Source organism: Phascolarctos cinereus, unplaced genomic scaffold (genome assembly GCF_003287225.1).
Source record: "Phascolarctos cinereus isolate Bilbo 61053 unplaced genomic scaffold, phaCin_HiC Scaffold_4;HRSCAF=312, whole genome shotgun sequence".
Taxonomy (NCBI): Eukaryota; Metazoa; Chordata; class Mammalia; order Diprotodontia; family Phascolarctidae; genus Phascolarctos; species Phascolarctos cinereus.
The window spans coordinates 373,699,908-373,715,230 of NW_027555847.1; the positions used below are offsets into that span (position 1 = coordinate 373,699,908).

Below are 15,323 nucleotides of genomic sequence, written 5' to 3' on the forward strand. Positions count from 1 at the left end.
AGAAAAACATGCTTAATCGTTTTTTCAACTTCCTACTTATAAAAAATTTATATTTTTAAGGAAAGTTGGCCCTCTTTCCGACCAGAATTAAAAAAAAAAAGACATCAATACCAACCAACAACACACACCCCTCCCTTTAGCTTCTTGGTTTTATGTTGGGAGTTTTTTTTGTTTTTTGTCGCTTTTTTTTTTAAGGATAATTTTGAGATACTCCCTTCTGACTACTCTAGGTCCCAAGACTTTTAAAACATTCTCCACCTCCCTTTCCTTTCCCCCTCTTCTCCCCGCCTCCGCCCTCTCGTCCCGGGAACTAGAACTCTCGCGAGATAGCCGAGTTTTCATCAAGTCTCCCGAAAGCCTTTGCTCTTCCTCTTCCCTTGACCGGTCCTAGGTGAGTGAAACGCGGCTTTTGGGCCACGTCTCCAATCCGCCGGGCATCGCCCCCATCGGCCCCTCAGTTTGGCCGAACTGAAGGCCTCCGTGAGGGGCAAACCCGAGGCTTCCTTCGGGGCCGCGCATTTATCTCCCGATGGCTTTGGTTCCGGTGCGGGGAGTTGAGAGAAGCCTTGGCCTCCCGTTTGCCTCCGGCGGCGGACGGACGGACGGGGTGGGGGGGGAGGAGCTGAGCGCGCGCTCGGTCACCCCCTTCCCGTGCCCCGGCCTCCGTCCCTGTCCCCGCCTTCGGTGTCCCCGCGAACGCCGGAGCCTCCCGGAAGCGGCCGATGTCCCCGGCCGGGCACCGGGACCCCGCAGGTCTCCGCGTCCTTGCCGCGTGGAGAAGGCAAGGCTGCGTTCTCTGCTGTCGGGTGGGACGCGGAGGGAGATTAAGGAAGGAGGCGGGTAAAGGCGACCCTTGCTGGGTTTACTGTACCTTGCCAACGTTGTGGGGAGAACCTTTCAGAGCAGGGCAGGCTGGGATAATGAAATTGATGTTTCGGTGGGCCCCAGTTTTCCTTATAAAAGGAACGGGTTGGAGCAATGTGACTGACTGTAAAACCTTTGGATAGGTGGACCAAAATTATTCAATTTTTTCAGTCGTGTCTAACTTTTTGTGACCTCATTTTGGGGATTTTTTGGGCAAAGATACTGGAGTAGCTTGCCATTTCCTTCCCCAGCTTATTTTACAGATGAGAAAACTGAGACAAACAGGGTCAATTGACTTGCTGAGGGTCACACAGCTAGTAAGTGTCTGAGTCCAAGTTTGAATTCAGGAAGAGGAGTTTTTCTGACTCCAGGCCCAGGGCTCTATCCAGTATGCCTCTTAGCTGCCCTAATTACTCCGATTGTAAAATCTGAGAGCATGTCTAAATTTGTCATACAGGTGGTATTTATTGGGAGTGTGCCCAACACTGTTGAGTATTAGGGGAATTTTAGAACTTGAAGAAATGCATAGCTGAGTAAAGGAAAATTAAGACATTTATTGTGTTTTTTCTACTTTGGAATAAGTGGCTGCAATGATGACTATTCTTAGGACACCTTTGGATTAACCATGAAAACAATGACATTCTGAGCAGCTGCTTCATTTAGATTCATGTTGGGATTTTCAGTTTGTGTTTCCACAAATTGTTTTGACTATTTAGATGTCCGTGTAATTCTTCCCCCTACCCCCAGTATATCTACCAAGTGCTAATTTGTGAATCTTGTGAAATGTATGTATAAGAAAAAATAATGAATTGTTGCTTTTTTTCCTAGGTAATCATTTAAAATGGTGAGGTATTCTCTTGATCCGGAGAACCCCACAAAATGTAAGTGAACATGGGATACTTTAACTTAGTGTTTTGTTTTTATTGATTTATTTGGCTTTTACATTGCATTCAAACATTAAAAATCAATAATGCATCCTGCAGATAAAAATGCTTTTATAATTTATAAGGCACAGTAAAATGTCCCTCTCTACTAATCTGAACAATTTTTTAATCTTCCAGCATGCAAGTCAAGGGGTTCGAATCTCCGGGTCCACTTCAAGGTACGTGACAATAATTCATGATTAGGTTCTAAAGTGGTTTTTCATCTTGCATATATTTCTTGGAATCAGGACTGTGTATTTGAAGCTGCAATGATGATGTTTCTTAGGACACCTTTGGATTAGCTATGAAAATAAAACTCAATACTGAGCAGCCACTATTGTTTGTTTAGTGAGTTCTCCAGGGTTTTATACTAGTGCTACATCTTAACCAAAATATTGAAAGCCAGTGAGATAAGAAATAAGTGGGAAGTGTAAACTCTGGGTTAATTTGTGCTACATAAATGCAATTATTACAATAGTTTAATGAGAGGGAAATCTACAAAAATCGATAATGCATTACAACCAGATGTTAGATTAGCCACATTGATGTATCACTGTAGGAATGTATCATAAATATGATCTGAACAATCATGGGTAGAAAATTTTGGGTCACATGTATGCATTAAATATCAATTATTGTGGTTGACAGTATATCCAGTCAATCAGTAAACATTTATCAACTGCGTAGGTGCCAAACACTATTCTAAATGCCAGGGGTACAAAAAGAGACAAAAGACTGGTCTCTGCCCTCAAAGAATCTTGTATGCAAACAAATATATACAAAGCAAGCTACATACAGGATGAAACCACTGGAATTAAGGGGCTAGGAGAGGCTTCCTGTAGAAGGTGGGATTTTACTTGGGACATAAAAGGAAGCTAGGGAGGAATAGAATTGGAGCAGAGGAAGATCAGTTCTAGGCATGGGAAACAGCCAGAGAAAATGCCCAGAGCTGAGAGGTGGAATGTCTTGTTAATGACACAACCAGGAAGCCAGTGTTGTTGGATCAAAGAATGTTAGGGAGTAATAATCCTTTTTCAAAACTGCCTCTTTTGACTCACTTGTTAAATATGACTTTTTACAGAACACCCGTGAAACAGCCCAAGCTATCAAGGGCATGCATATCCGAAAAGCTACCAAGTATTTGAAGGATGTCACATTGAAGAAACAGTGTGTTCCCTTCAGGCGATATAATGGTGGAGTTGGCAGGTGTGCCCAGGTCAGAATTCTTTATTTATTTGTGGAAATATGTTAAATGTCTTTCTAAAAACACTTTTAAACAATCAGCTTGGTAGAATAAGTTTAAATGATAAGGTTTACTTCCTTAGGCATTCCTTTGTTGCTGTGATGACAATCTTAGGACACCTTTGGATTAATCATGAAAAGAAAAATGTTCTGAGCAACTTACAAACCAAATTTTCTGAGAAATGGGCAAATTTGAATTTCCAGGGAAATGTGCTAAATAGAATGGCAATGGTCTTTTTTCTTTTTCCCCAGGCTAAGCAGTGGGGTTGGACACAGGGTCGTTGGCCCAAAAAGAGTGCTGAATTCTTGCTGCATATGCTTAAAAATGCAGAGAGTAACGCAGAACTGAAGGTAGGCTAAAACCGTCACATGTCCATACCAAATGAACGTTATTTTGAAATAATGCCAGCTGTTAAGACTCAACTTAATATTGGTTACTCCAGTACCTAAGGCAGAAATGGATTTGATGGCAGTGATGACTCTCTTAGGACACCTTTGGATTAAACAATGAAAATAATCACTCTCTGAGCCATCAAGTGACATGGTAGCCTGAGTTTGTGGAAGTGATCGGTCTAGTCCAGGGCCCCTCGTTTTACAAATGGGGAAACCAAGTCCTTAAGGTTAAATAATGTCTTCTATAATACAAGTAGAAGCAACTTGGTCAGATGACCTGATTATGAATCACATCTCCTGTGGATAGTTTGATCTCAAGCATCTCTTTGTCCCTGGGGCTAATTTCATGTTTAATTCAATTTTAACTCAAGGTATTAACCTTATTTCTTAATTTTCTACACACACACACAGGGTTTGGATGTGGATTCTCTTGTCATTGAGCATATCCAGGTTAACAAGGCTCCCAAAATGCGACGGCGTACTTACAGAGCTCACGGTCGGATCAACCCATACATGAGTTCTCCTTGCCATATTGAGATGATACTTACTGAAAAGGAACAGATTGTTCCTAAACCAGAAGAGGAGGTTGCTCAAAAGAAAAAGGTGAAAAAAATTTGGATTTTTATATCACTGTGAGATTTCTGGTTGCCATGATGACAATCTTAGGACACCTTTGGAATAACCATGAAAAAAACTTGTATTCTGAGCAACCCTGTTTTCATTCTTGAACTTTCCAATGCATTGAAATGTCGATTAGTTTCTTTTTTATAGTGAAAAACAAGTGTTTTTGAGAGTTGCCTTTTTAAAAGTCTTTTTCTCCCCCCCCAGATATCCCAGAAGAAACTGAAGAAACAAAAGCTTATGGCACGGGAGTAAATATGACATTAGAAACCAAATAAAAGTGAAATGAAAACATTTGTTACAGTAAATATTTGTAAAGTATTTATTTTCTTTTAAAAGTTTATCCTTACCTCAATGTTGAGCATGTGTTCTGTTGCTTTTGTTGTTTGTTTGTTTGTTACTCAGTTTTAATGACTAGATGTTTGTGGTAGCAAGAGCTCAACCTGAGGTTGAGCCTTGGCCCTACTGTTTTTAACCATATGTAGGGTAGCATTGGCAAATCATTCATGTCCCTGAGTGTGCTCATTTGGTAACTGATATAGTAGAAAAAACATGACATTAGGGATTGATAGACATAGTTCTTGTCTTTTTTACTATAAATAGCTAGGGATAGTCTCTGGGTTTTGGATTAATTAAAAATTTAAATGAGTAGCCAATGTAGGTCATCAGTGTAGTCAGTATAAGAGTTCTGAAAAGGTACTGGCTGCTGTGTGTAGTCTTCCTTTGCTATGGATTATAGAAATAAGTGACATGGGAATGAGTGCTGGGCTTGGTATGAAGTGGGGATTATGTTTGCACAGGCAATGTCAAAATTGGGTAGACAAATTACCATGTGCATTTGCCACAAAGCACTATATAAACATTCGACTATTTCACCAGTAATATGAATTTTGTGAAATGCATTCCTTCATTGGAGATGAAAGTCTTGTTTTTAAGTCCTATAACAACTAGTCTATCTCCAGTCTCATTTCCTCTGTAAAACTGAAAACTGAAGTATGATTTTGTCATCTTTTCCTCCAACTTCTCTTAAACTTTCATAACCTGGAAATATTTTTTTATACTATTTTTCAGTTCTATCTGCCTTTAAAACCATATTTCACTCTGTGATTTGCACTGTGGTGCTTTTCAATTATTTTGTCCTTACAAGGGACTCAGTAGTGAGAAGCCTTTTCCCTTCAAATCTTTCTTCCTGTGGTAATTTCTTTTCTCCCTTTTGACTGGCTGCTAACTCCATATTGGGATGTATGGCCAGTTCAGGAGGGACTAGGAACTCTACTGTGAGGCATTGCAGAGCCATCTTTGGTGTCATTCTGGTACCTGTGGTTCCAAGAAGCTGTCACAGAAAGAGTGGCCACACACACCCCAGTAAAACTGCAGAAGGGCTAAATTAGGTTAAGGGTAACTGACAGACCTGAAACCCTTTGGGTTAGTGGAGTGTGTCTGCCCCAAGCATATGAAAACTCCAGTAGGATAGGCTGTTCAGAAGTCAAGACGACTAAGGGCATGTACTGCAACCCCAGGCCATCATCAGTTCTCTTGAATTGTCTTGCTTGGATTTCCATTACTGGAGGAGACAGTGACGCTGACAACTTTGCTCTATTCTATCTCACTTGCAATTCTTGCAGTCGGCAAGATATTCCCCCAGTGATGGATGTCATTGGTTCTCTTAGAAAACAACAACCCTCTATCTCCCAGAAATCCCCTGGAATGCTGTTCTCCATTGTGGTAGGCCAGGCCAAGGACCTTCAGACTCCTGCTGAGGAGGTCACTCACCGGATTTGAGCAGATTGCTAATGGAATTTTCTGTGGCCTAGTTGCCAATTTGTATAATTACCTGTTAGGAATTAGAAGAGATTGTTTCCTGGAGAAGCCTTAAATATCAGCCATCCATAAGTGCTGTTTGGCTAAGTGTTGAGATAACAGTTTCATAAACATTTGTGATTGTAAGGCTCTAACTTTATTGCTTTGTCCCATCTCTGATTCTGCGATACATATTTAATGGTGGGTTACAATATAGAAGTAATAGCACATAATTTGAGAAATTAATACCTTAAGCCAAAAACTAGGTGTTGCAGGTCACCAGAAACTTAAAAACATTGTTTTTAAAGACCCTTAAATACATGTCTTCAACAAACTAAACACTAATGTTTTATGTTTTTGTAAAATTTCTAATTATGTAGTCCCTTCCATCCTTCAGAGCTTAGTTCCAGCCTTTCCTTTCCACTCAAAGTGGAGGCGAACTGGCCTTACTCTTAGAATACATCTCCAATTTCCAGGCCTCTTGCCCTGAAATGCACCCCCTTCTCAAAAAATTTGCTGGGGCAGCCGGGTGGTGCGGTAGATAGAGTTCGGGCCTTGGAATCAGGAGGACTTGAGTTCAAACGTGTTTAGACACTTGACACTACCTGTGTGACCCTGGGCGAGTCACTTAACCTCGATTGCCTCACCAAAAAAGTTTACTTAACATGTTTGTCAGTAGAACAAATGCGTGAATGAAAAGGGGTGGGAGGGAGAGACACAAATGCAGGAAGCAGAGGAGGGGTCCTTAAGCTCTACCCTTAGGCACCATCCAGGAACTATCAATTGCAAAGGGGGAAAAGGGAGATGCATTCGTGGGTTCCGGTGCCAGCGAGGAGGCTGGCCTTCGCTGATGCGGAGGCCAGACAAAGGCAGTCACCGAACAGGGAAGCCAGGCGTGGCCGAGAAGTGCCAAACTAACTAATGTCCAATCTAAGAAGAGGGAAAGTATTGAGGTTCCGTTCAGCCCTAATCTACGATTCTCATAATTCCGTGAAAAGGAACGTAAAAGAAAGCACTAGTGCTAGAGTCCAAGAAAGAAAAAGGGAGTGAGGCAGAATTTTGGGGGGAACGAGGAAGCCCAACAGCGCGCAATCGTAGAAACCGTTCAGCTCTTCGGCCCGCCCATCTCACGTGTCCTAGACTGCCCCGCCCTTTGCACCCTGCTACGTCTCCCGAACTCAGGCAATGGACGTCCTGAGGGGCCGGAGCATTCTGGGCATTTGGGTTCCCGGAACGTCACCAAGACAACGGAGACTCGACGTTCTCAGCTCACGTGATAGGAGCGGGGCGGGCTCCACGGGCTGACAGAGTTCTTCCTCCCGGCCCCCCATTGGCCTCGCTGTGGTCCCGGAAGCGGGGACGCTTCCGTTCCGGTTTTGCTGTCGCTTGGGTGAACGGGCTGGGGCAGCGGTTCAGTCGGTCTGTCGGTGGGTCCGTGGGCTGGTGCGTGAGGGGCCGGGGTCGGGGGATGTTGTGGGTCCCGCAGGGTGGGAGAGGAGAGAAGTAGCGCCAGTCCTAGAGACTGACGGCGGCGCCTGGGAGCGGGCGGGCCTCGGCTTCAGCCGTTGTCAGGGCCCGGGCACCTTCCTCGGTGGGTTCGAAGGACCCCGGGGGATGGGGAGCAGCCATCTCCGCTTGCCTGATAGTCACCCCCCCCAGCCTGGCTGTCATCTTGGCCTTTTCACCCCACTTCTTCCCGTTCCCTCGCCCCCGATATCCATGTCATCCCTATCGTCCCTCTTGTCCCTGCCAAGCCGGGCACTTGTCTTCCTACCCTTGGGTTTTTGTCTCATCTTCCTCCGTTATCCACCCTTATCACCTTTTCCCACCCATTGCCTTGCTCTGCATCTTTTACCATTTCGTCTTCCCTCTTCATCTCTCATGGCCCCCCTAATTGTCTTCCTGAACCCTACTACTTCAGCTATCCACCCCAACACTTTCTGTGACTCTCTGCTTTTCACCATCTCCCTTCATCTTCATCAACTCTCCCCAGTCTACTCTCATTGTCTCTCACCAGCTCCTCATCTTTCATTCTGTCTCTAATAGTAATAACAGTTTACATTTTAATAGACTTTATGGTTTTTAAAGTGTTTTCCTCACAACAATCCTTTGGAGTGGGTAGTGCAAGTATTAGTTCCATTCTCTAGGTAAGGATATTACTGAAGATCAGAGAATAGCCTATAATCACTTGGCAAAGGCTGAACTCAAAGATCTTATGGACAGCCATCTTTTTTCTCCACCAGGACAGGGTGTCTATGAGAATAAATGTCAGTTTTTTAAAAAAGAATGTGTGCAAACCCGGTGTAAAACATCAGACTTTTATTTTTAAGTTTTACAGAATTATCACCAACACCTTTAACATATTCTTTAACAAAAATAAAAGGATCCTGCATATAAAGTTTCTGTAATTTTGAATGCAATTTAACTAATATTCGGGCTTTTTTTAAACAGCAAAATTAAAATCTTTCATGTCAGTTTTCGTATAGCCCTGTATTTCCTATTCCAATATATTACCTGTAAGATATAAAGATTTAAAGACTTAAGGTGCTAGAGAAAAGTAATTTTTAAATAATAAAAATGGCTGATTTTTTTCTAGCACTTTGTATTTAGTCCTGTGAAGACCCTTGAAAGGGTAGATGCTACAGTTCTTATTCCCACTTTACAGATGTGACTGAGGTACAATGAAATTAAATGACTTGCTCAAGGTCTAGTACATCTAGTAAGTGTCAGAAGTAGTATTCAGATCTATGTATTCTGACTCCGATTCAGGATTCTTTCCATTAGACCACACCTGTCTATACAGTTGAACCTTACACATAGTTTTTCATCTAGTATAACCACCTCATTTTACAGGTTTGGAAACTAAGACCAGAAAAATGTCTCTGAATCCAGCACTCTTTCCACTATGCCATGATGTCATTGTAGTATGTTTAAAACTTAGATTTAGAGTCCTGACCTTAGAAAAATTTTTTAACTCATTAAGATTTTATGAAATTATAGGTATAGACCAGAAGGAAAGATTTCATTCAGCCCCAGACCATTGTTGTCTTTCTTTCATCTCTTTTTTTTGAGTGATCTTTGGCCCTATACCAGGGAGATAAGCAGGATGTTTCCTTAGCTTTTTGACAAGAACATAGTTTTTCTCTTCTTATTTTGTCCTGTTGGAAAGATTGAGGTGTGAGGTTGGGGTGCTGAACAAAGTACTTTTTTCCAAAGTTTAGAAATATCCCATCTATTTAGGATTCTGTCTGTCTTGTCACATAAGAGAAATCTGTTTTAAGTATGATTTTGACCAAAGACACTTAGAAGTAAATTTCCTTTCTCTAACTGTGTCTCCTAAATAGTATTATTTGTATATTTTCTGGAAACATAAATTCAAATTCTAGAGATTGTGGTAGAAAACAAAATCATATAGTTTTTATCATCTATTATGCAAATTATAAAGTACTTTATTTAAAATCCTCCACTACTTCTCTCTACCCCTGCCCCTAGTCGAGGGTTTGAGGTTTAATATCCTTCCTTTCCAGCCCTGCTGCTCCCAGATAGAGCAAGAAGCCTCCTTATTTGACAAAACATAAAGCCAGATTTTTTTCAGTCCTCTTGCTCTGCCTAACTAAACAGTTTCAAAAATTTATACAAAAATATTACATACAACTACAATTTTACCTTGTTCATGAGCTTTTCCATCTTAAAAAAATACACTTCTGCTACCTTAAAAAAATTTATAGCTCTTTGTCTATGTGTGTATGTATATACATATATACAATATGTGTGTGTATATACATTTATACATATATGCGTATATATACATATTTGTGTATATATATATATATGTATGTATACACACACACACATGTATCACCTTTTTAAAATATATTCCTCTGCCCTCTGTCCAGAGAGGTATTCTTCGCGAAAAAGAAAAAGAGAACAGTTAAGCAAAGCCATCGAACATACCCGCTAAGTCTGGCAGCACATGGAGTATTCTGCACCCATAGTGAGAGCCCTGATTTTTCTGGGCCCCAGTTTCCTCGCTGTGAAATGAAAGGGTTGGACTTAATAGCCTCTAAGGTTCCTTTCAGACCTAGACTCTTGTCTTTGGTGAAGAGCTCTATGGACCCTTCCAAATAACCAGTAACTTGCTATTTCTACTTGATATTAATCTTTCTGAAGCAGCTCTTAGTAAGTTCCATTTACCATACCCAAATTCTCCTGTTGCATAGTCAGTTCTACTTTTTCATAAAAATTTTGGTTTTCATTCTTCACCTCTCTCTATTCTCACCTCTCCTCCCCCACTTCCCTAGCACAGGCCTGTAAACATACAGGACTGAAAGATTTGAGGCAGCCTGTGGAAAAATATAGGGTTGCCATTGTACACTCTTGTCACATGGCCCGAGGCCCGAAGGAAGTTTATTCTATTTTAATTTTGGTCCCTACCTACTGCAAAGTTGTACAGATCTGATCTAGCGTATTATGGGAACCCATATTAAGTTAAGTACTAGCCTAACTACAGCATAGGATTTTCAATTGAGTCATGGGTTTAGACTTGAAAAGAGACTTCGAGTCTATTTCCCCTATTTTACAGATGAGGAAACTGAGGCACCGAGAGGTTAAGACTACTTTGCCAAGGTCTCACAGGTAATAATTGTTGGAGTTGGGCCTCTGACTCTATATCCAGGACTCTTTCCACTAAACTTTGCTACCTATTTGAATTACCTGTATAGTTAAAGGACACATCCCTTCATTCTCTTAATCAATATGCTCATTTTTTAGGGAAAGAAAATAGTTAATTATATTTATTAAAGTATTATATTCCTGCTTCTTAATATTTTATGTCCACACAAAAACTAAATTAAGTTTTTAATTTTTTTATTTCCATGTGAAGTTCATTTTTTTTCATGTGGGTTCTTGGCACTCATAGATAAAAATGTTGCAGAACCCTTACTTATAGAAAGATGCTGTTTTTAGATTCTAAAAAATCTTTCTTATGTTTTAAGTAAATAAAAAATTGAAATGTAATCATATCTTTACATAATGCTTAGAGAAGAGCCACACTGTAGTGTTTTCTACTAACACTAATTTCCAACTACACATTTTGTTTTAAGAAACTTTGTTAAAAAGAGGCAGAAATAATTGCAGGCATTGCCAGACTAGGGTATTTCAGGCAAATCAAGGAACCTTAGAGATCATCTACTCTAACCCCCTCATTTTACAGATGAGGAAACTGAGAATTAGAGAGATTCAATGACTTTCTGAAGGTTACACAATTAATAAGTAGCAATCAAGTAGGATTTAATGAGGAAGATAAGTGTGCTGAAGAAAGAAATCATACACAGGTATATTCCTCTAAAATTATGTGTAAATTGAACTATCGGAAATTGCTAAGGGAATTTGCTATTTAAAAATAATTCTCTTGTGAATTCTTTTGTAAAGAGACCAGTACTTTTTATAGTTAGTAATCACTCCCTAATTTTTTTTTCCAGAAACCCAAATATTTATGTATTGGGTTTGGTTTAGATTTGACTGTAATATTTTTTTCCCAAAGCCTCAAGTCAGCTTGTATGTGCAATCAGTTGTTGATTATATAGTTATAGTATTATTGCATTTGCTGTTTGTGTTATGCAGTATTAAAAATGAAATAAATGTTTGATATTTAGCATTTAATGCTTTCTTTTTTTGTTTTGTTTTTTGTTTTGGGGCAATTGGGGTTAAGTGACTTGCCCAGGGTCACACAGCTAGTAAGTGTCAAGTGTTTGCTCTGAGGCCAGATTTGAACTCAGGTCCTCCTGACTTCAGGGCCGGTGCTCTATCCACTGTGCCACCTAGCTGCCCCCATTTAATGCTTTCTTAGCCAGTTTTGAAATTTAAAAAATCTTGGCAGGACTTCCCAACTCTTATCTAAGGGACTGAAATATCCCCAGGAAGCTAAAAATTTCTTAGTAAAAAAAGTCCTTTCAAATGCATTGATGATCCCTAGGCATTCTGAGATGATACAGTAGTTTCCCAATTCATTCCTCAGTCTCAGGTCTCTCTCCTTATCAATACATCCTCTTATAGCTGCCAAATTGATTTTCCTAAATCAGAAGTCTGATTATATCACTCTGCTTTTCAAGAAACTCCCTCTTGACTCAAAGATTAAATGCAAACTCCTCTGGTTTTTAAAACCCTTCAGAATCTGGCTCCAGCCTGCCTTTCCAGGCTTATTTTCCTTCATGCACTATTCATTCCAGACAAATTTTCCTTCTTACTGTTGTTCTCTCAACACATCCCATCTTCCATTTCTGTGTCTTTGCACAGCCCATCCCCCATTCCTTGAATGTCCTCCCTTCCCCTCTACCTTATAGAATCTGTAGCTTCTTGCAAAGCTCACCTCAAGTGCCACCTCCTCCAGGAAGCCTAGCTTGATCCCTCCCCTCCCAACCCTCAACCCCCCTACCTCCCAGACAGTGTTTGCTAATACCCTTCCCCTGGAGTTATTCTATACCAATTTTGGATTTAGTTTTCTTTGTATATGTGATCTTCAATAGAATAACTTCTCGAGGAGAGGAGATAGTTTTCATTTTTGTCTTTGTATTCACAGTACCAGGAATATAATATGCACTTAATAAATGCTTGTTGAACCAAGTGTTGCCATCTGAATCAGCAAAACATAAAATTTTGTTAATGATGTTTGATTTTATTCACATGTATAAAAAATGAATAATTCATCAATCTCTTTGGACTTCAGTTCCTCAGCTTGGCAAAGTAGGTAGTGTGTTAGATTTGGAGTCAGTAAGACACGGGTTTAAAGCTTAACTCTTTATTTTTTAAAAAAAATTTTAACATTTGTTTTTAAAACTTTGAGTTCCAATTTCTCCCTCCTCACCCTTCCCTTCCTTCCCCCCCCCATTGAGAAGGCAAGCAGTTCCATATACGTTATATGTGTGTAGTCATGCAAAACGATACATAAAGCTAAACTCTTGCTACCCATGTGACCATGGTCAGGTCTTTAACTTCTTTGAATCTTAGTTTCTTCATCTGTAAAATAGAGATTGCATTATGTAATCTCATAAGGTCTCTTCATAGCATTAATATTATCTGCTTCTATATATGGTGTATTTATGGTAATTGATTAACCAAAACTTAACCATTCCAAGTAACAGTGTACTATATTCAGTTGGCACCCTGAGTTCTTGGTTTTAGCCAAATTGATTTTTAGATTTATCTAGTTTCTTTCCTCCAAAAGTAATATTATACTCTAAAAAGTACAAATCTAGAAATTTAATCATGTCATTACTTCATTACAGACTATATCATCTGCACTTTTTTTTTATCTACAGTTCAGAACAGTCAAGCCTGAGGCAATGGTGTGCATTCCTTGTATCGTCATTCCTGTCCTTCTTTGGGTGTACAAAAAATTCCTGGAGCCATATGTATATCATCTAATCTCACCTTTTGTTAGTCGTCTGTGGCCTAAAAAAGCTCTAAAAGAAAGCTCTGTTGAGAAACAAAGCAAAGGAAACTATAAGGTAAAAATATAATAATATACAAATGACGGGTAGAGCAAATAGCTAAAAACAAATGGCTTTTGACCCTTGTTTTAGGGCCAGATTTGGAAATTTTCTCCAACAACCCAAAGCTTCAATAATGTTTTGAATTTAGTTCTTTTCCTTTGTAAAATATCTACCAGAAAGTGTAGATTGGGCATTAAAAATACTTAGCATTTCCTTATTCAAGAGTTGTTCTTTGAAAGATGGATAACTTTTGAATAAACTATGCATATTTTTGGTTTTTTTCATCAGTTTTCTGCTGATTTACATAGAAAAGCCATACACAGATGGAGAGTTAGTTACATTTATCCCTAGTTGGTTGGTGCAAAGTAAAAGAGGTGATACTAAAATTAGTCAAATTTTCTATGTGGTAATGTGCTGAGTGAGTTGAGGTATAGAAAGATAAAGATAAAAAAAATTTTTTTCTGAATTGAAATGATTAAATTATTTCTGGATCTTATATTTTATGTCTCATGAATGCATGTATGCTTACAATTAATAATCATACATTGGCATGTATGATTTTAAGTTGGTTGTGCTGTTCTAAATCATTTTTAGCTTTTCATGTAAGTGATTGGAAGTAAAACTTTGTTCAGATTTACTGCTCTAACTTATTTTAAGGGAACCTCCTGTACAAGTGTTGGTGCTATAATAAATTCATACCACTGTTTCTTACAGATTGCAGACACAAATGGAATCTCTACACCAGAACCAACAGAAAGCTGCAGCAAAAAGATAGATTAAAGCATTTTGTCCAAAGGATGTCTTTGCTTTAAAAATGGAACTGATAATATGCAGCAACTACTCTGATATTGTCTTTCACACTTTTCTCTGAGACCAGATATGGGGTAGATATTTTAGAGATCTCCCTAATATATATAGTATTTCTATTTAAAATGTTTAAATTATATTTAATTACCTCATTCCTGTTCTTTATCCTTACCGAAATAGTTTTCATCTCTATTATTGCAAATAACCTAAAGTTTCTATTTTAGGTTAACTTGTTTTAACAATACAAATAAATAGAAATTCACTTTAATAATACTTTGCATTTCTCTTTCAGTATTTATAAATCCTCAAACCCATTGCATTCATGTGAATTTAACCACAACCCTATCCTACTACTAATTTTAGCTTCAGTAGGATTCTCTTGAAATATAGTTTGAAGTAATTTAGATGATAAAAGGTTTTATTATGAAACTGCACCTGAGGCATATGCTGGTTTTTTCTATGAACTACAACAATGACATGAAAAAATTTGCTAATAAAAAATAAGAAAGGAATTATTGCCCAGCTTACGTGTGAAGAGAGTAGTGAGATGCATAGTACTTGATTGAGCATTTTCCTACTTTGAGAGGAAAGAGATGATGTGGGTGAATGAGAGACTGCTTTAAGAAGGGACACATTTCTTACATTCAGATGGATCTGTGATCTCACTGATGTGGCTGTTGCTTCCAGTGGTGCATATTGAACCCATCCATGCCTCCCTATCCTTTGTGACTCCTTTTCAGGTAAGTTCCCTGAGGGCAGTCTGTCTGGTGTGTTAGGGACCTTCCTCACTTTCACCTGACATCATGAGGGAACCAGCAGAGCACATGGGCAGTTTGCTTGTTATACCTCATTATCACCACACAACTAGCCCATCTCCTTTCTCGATCATAGCATTTCCTAATGACATGCTTTATACCAGTTCTTCCAAGTTACTTGTTAATGCGTTTGAGCCTCCTCCCTCCCAACGTGTATTTTTCTATTGCTGTCTGACTTATATTAATTTTTGATTCTGGGAGGAGTTTGAGGACATTAAAGAAGCTTTGCAATTTCCCAGAGGAAATGAAGCCATCTCTCCTCCTTCTCATTTTGGGCTTTACTTACCCGTGACACTTGTTCATTTATGCGTGTGTGTATTTGTGTTTGTTACACACATACAAAAGGACAGGTGCCACACGGTTTTCCA

At 39.4% G+C, this 15,323-nt stretch overlaps 2 protein-coding genes and 5 non-coding genes across 9 annotated transcripts; all 7 read left to right on the forward strand.

Moving 5' to 3' along the window:
* The first annotated feature begins 357 nt into the window (after positions 1-357).
* RPL17 (ribosomal protein L17) lies at positions 358-4,351 on the forward strand. The gene is made up of 7 exons (XM_020985820.2): positions 358-391; positions 1,693-1,745; positions 1,926-1,966; positions 2,869-3,003; positions 3,282-3,380; positions 3,834-4,025; positions 4,251-4,351. The coding sequence occupies exons 2-7, from the start codon at positions 1,706-1,708 to the stop codon at positions 4,296-4,298; spliced, it is 555 nt and encodes a 184-aa protein (XP_020841479.1). The 5' UTR covers positions 358-391; positions 1,693-1,705; the 3' UTR covers positions 4,299-4,351.
* On the forward strand, positions 1,450-1,515 carry LOC144457305 (small nucleolar RNA SNORD58). The gene has a single exon (XR_013486618.1). It is a non-coding gene; the product is annotated as a small nucleolar RNA SNORD58 (small nucleolar RNA).
* On the forward strand, positions 2,052-2,119 carry LOC144457308 (small nucleolar RNA SNORD58). The gene has a single exon (XR_013486621.1). It is a non-coding gene; the product is annotated as a small nucleolar RNA SNORD58 (small nucleolar RNA).
* Positions 3,124-3,188, forward strand: LOC144457304 (small nucleolar RNA SNORD58). The gene has a single exon (XR_013486617.1). It is a non-coding gene; the product is annotated as a small nucleolar RNA SNORD58 (small nucleolar RNA).
* LOC144457307 (small nucleolar RNA SNORD58) lies at positions 3,497-3,562 on the forward strand. The gene has a single exon (XR_013486620.1). It is a non-coding gene; the product is annotated as a small nucleolar RNA SNORD58 (small nucleolar RNA).
* Positions 4,068-4,133, forward strand: LOC144457306 (small nucleolar RNA SNORD58). The gene has a single exon (XR_013486619.1). It is a non-coding gene; the product is annotated as a small nucleolar RNA SNORD58 (small nucleolar RNA).
* Positions 4,352-7,161: 2,810 nt separating the features above from the next.
* CUNH18orf32 (chromosome unknown C18orf32 homolog) lies at positions 7,162-14,662 on the forward strand. 3 transcript variants are annotated; one of them, XM_020985823.2, is made up of 3 exons: positions 7,162-7,262; positions 13,160-13,348; positions 14,048-14,662. In XM_020985823.2, exons 2-3 carry the CDS (start codon positions 13,184-13,186, stop codon positions 14,111-14,113), a joined length of 231 nt encoding a protein of 76 aa, XP_020841482.1. In that variant the 5' UTR covers positions 7,162-7,262; positions 13,160-13,183; the 3' UTR covers positions 14,114-14,662. The 3 variants fall into 3 exon arrangements, with proteins under 3 accessions (XP_020841482.1, XP_020841480.1, XP_020841481.1); XM_020985821.2 differs by having other exon boundaries at positions 7,162-7,270; positions 14,048-14,413; XM_020985822.2 differs by having other exon boundaries at positions 7,172-7,286.
* Positions 14,663-15,323: the final 661 nt, after the last annotated feature.

Bases quoted from the DNA above. Each gene is read 5' to 3' on its own strand.
- RPL17 (XM_020985820.2), top strand. From the start codon at position 1,706: ATGGTGAGGTATTCTCTTGATCCGGAGAACCCCACAAAAT. The intron at 3,004-3,281 runs GTCAGAATTCTT...CTTTTTCCCCAG, and splicing joins GAGTTGGCAGGTGTGCCCAG to GCTAAGCAGTGGGGTTGGAC. The intron at 3,381-3,833 runs GTAGGCTAAAAC...ACACACACACAG, and splicing joins AGAGTAACGCAGAACTGAAG to GGTTTGGATGTGGATTCTCT.
- CUNH18orf32 (XM_020985823.2), top strand. From the start codon at position 13,184: ATGGTGTGCATTCCTTGTATCGTCATTCCTGTCCTTCTTTGGGTGTAC. The intron at 13,349-14,047 runs GTAAAAATATAA...TGTTTCTTACAG, and splicing joins AAAGCAAAGGAAACTATAAG to ATTGCAGACACAAATGGAAT.